Source organism: Sapajus apella, unplaced genomic scaffold (assembly GCF_009761245.1).
Source record: "Sapajus apella isolate SASKATOON/1434 unplaced genomic scaffold, GSC_monkey_1.0 scaffold55, whole genome shotgun sequence".
Taxonomy (NCBI): Eukaryota; Metazoa; Chordata; class Mammalia; order Primates; family Cebidae; genus Sapajus; species Sapajus apella.
In genome coordinates this window covers 15,050,115-15,052,379 of record NW_022436995.1, presented here as the reverse complement: position 1 = coordinate 15,052,379, position 2,265 = coordinate 15,050,115, and the positions used below count along the sequence as shown (strand labels likewise).

Below are 2,265 nucleotides of genomic sequence, written 5' to 3'. Positions count from 1 at the left end.
TAATTTTGATAAATTATGGAGCTCAGGTGCAAGTAACTTAGTCGACAGGAGAGGAAGGAGTCTAAAGAATTCTAGTTAGAAAGATTACTGAAAGAGGGGGTATATCTAAAGACGGGTAGGATGGGAAAGGGGGACTTTGGGAACAGACATGGGTTCCTAGTGCGCCCACAACATACAATGGTGGGGTTGATCTTGCAGATAAACTCCCCGAAGACAGTGAAAGCCATTTCAAAAAAAACCCCACATAACTTACGAGAACAGAGGGGTGATCTGCCTTTAATGTTAGGCCCTGTAAGACCTTGCGATCTGTTTCCTTTCCTCAGTAACATTACCCTGCTCAATTGTTGCCTTAATCCCAGGCCATACATTGGGATGTTGGAATTCAGTGTTTACATTCGTCCACACAGGATCAGCCTTCAGTTGCTATGATTAACTTCAGTATTTTCAGTCACTTTTTTCCTTTCCTTAGTTCTTGAATTATTAATTCCTTGAGAAGAGTCCAATCAATAGTCTTTCTTCAGTATTTCTGGTAATCCTAATTTCTGTGCAAAAAAATGTCTGTTCAATTTTACCCGTGCAGAACTTTCTCAGTTATCTAAAAATTTCTCTATGAGAGTTCAGCGGAAATTCCCCTCCCCAAACTGATTCTATGAATGACTGTGAGTTAAGCTTCTCCACAGCATGTTGAGGGTGTACCAGGAACCCAGGTTAGTAGCTCTCCTCGAGGACCCAACTTTTGTAGGGGGTCATCGTCTGGTTCCTGGTGTGCCTCCACAGTCAGCGGCAAGGAGCACAGAAGAGGCTGCCTTCACCCGGGAGCAGCCGTTTGCATAGTGAGGACGGTGGGAAACCATTGGGATGTGCCTAAAGGGGCCGCTGGGAACTGGCCCTTCTGGAGGGAATGGTCGGAGTGGGAGGGGATCCGGGGTCCGCCACACGGCCGAGTGTCCAGCAGCGCGTTCCAAACTGGCAGAACCGATGTACTTCATATGCTCTTCAGCAGAGCGCGGTAATCACCAGGCCGAAGACTGACAAGAAGTGGGACCCTCGCCAACGAAAAGCCCAGGGACCCTGACGCCGGACATTTCAAAGAGCGCGGAAATCACGCCCTCCCCAGAGCCGGAAGTTTTGCAACTAGCGCCCCCAGTAGACTGGCTGTTTATAAGGGGGCGGGGTGGGGTGGGGTGGCAACAGCGGGAACTGCAACTCCCAGAATGCAGAGCGGAACTTCCGGTTTCCGGCGAGAGGGCCAGAGTGAGTGTTTACACCGGCGGCTGTGCGGCCGGGTGCCTTCCGCGGGACGGGTGAGGGCGCTGGGCCCCCGGGCTGCGCGGGCTCGATGTATGTCAGCTAATTAGCTGGCCGCACTGGAGCGGTGAGGTCGCCACCGGATAGTGTCCCTGCCCCATTACTAGCTATCTCTGACCTTGGGCCAGCGACAGTCTTGGTTCCCTCATCTGTAAAATGTGGATGATAATGCTCCCACAAGGAACCATCATGAGGATTAAGTGAGACATGGTATATAAAACGACTTCCTTCTGGCACAAACCTGAGGTGGAAGGTACTTTGAGGATGCTTTAAGGTGTGCTGGGCAGCTTCACAGCCTTTTGTTTCCTCTTCCTTACCAGAGGACTCTGGAAGCAATAATGATGACTGTAACAAGGACTTACCTTACTTTACAAGATTCTTCCGCCGTCAGTTTCTGATTTATTTTCTGGGGTCCACACATGCCAGGCATATATGGGGACAAGGATGGCGAAAAACTTTAGTCTTTTGTTTTCAAGGGCCTCCAAGACTTGGGATGGAGGAGGGGGCAGGCAGGTATTTGTAGCCATTTTGTTTTGAGGGGATGTGGGAACAATGGAGGAACAATGGAGTGAGGTTGTTGAATTTGTGTTGGTTTCAGTAGGATTTTGCTAAGAGGCCAAAAAGGGAAGAGAAATTACAGGCACAGTTAGATGAGCAGAGGTGTAAAATAGGGGAGAGCTTCGTTATGAGTGTGTACTTACGTGTTGTGGAGGCTCCGGCAAGGTAGAGCTTTGTTGGTGAAGAAGGCTGGCAGGTAAGCCAGGCGATGAAGTTTAAACTTAATTTGTATAGATGGTTTGGAGGCATTGGAAGAGTTATTTGGGGTGGGGGTGGGGGGCGGAGTCTCCGTTGCCCAAGCTGGAGTGAAGTGGTGTTACCTCGGTTCACTGCAACCTCCGCCCCTCGGGCTCAAGCAATTCTCCTGCCTCAGCCTCCCAAGTAGCTGAGATTACAGGC

At 50.1% G+C, this 2,265-nt stretch overlaps 1 protein-coding gene across 7 annotated transcripts in view; it reads left to right on the top strand.

Moving 5' to 3' along the window:
• The first annotated feature begins 1,163 nt into the window (after positions 1 to 1,163).
• Positions 1,164 to 2,265, top strand: part of UBL7 (ubiquitin like 7) — a 14,436-nt gene continuing 13,334 nt past the window's right edge. The window contains exon 1 of one of the 7 annotated variants that reach the window (XM_032244823.1): positions 1,164 to 1,254. In XM_032244823.1, the coding sequence (XP_032100714.1) occupies positions 1,215 to 1,254 (40 nt within the window). In that variant the 5' untranslated portion in view covers positions 1,164 to 1,214. Of the gene's footprint in view, positions 1,562 to 2,265 lie in introns of all 7 variants that reach the window. The other 6 variants (XM_032244826.1, XM_032244825.1, XM_032244827.1 and 3 more) reach the window with 6 other exon arrangements.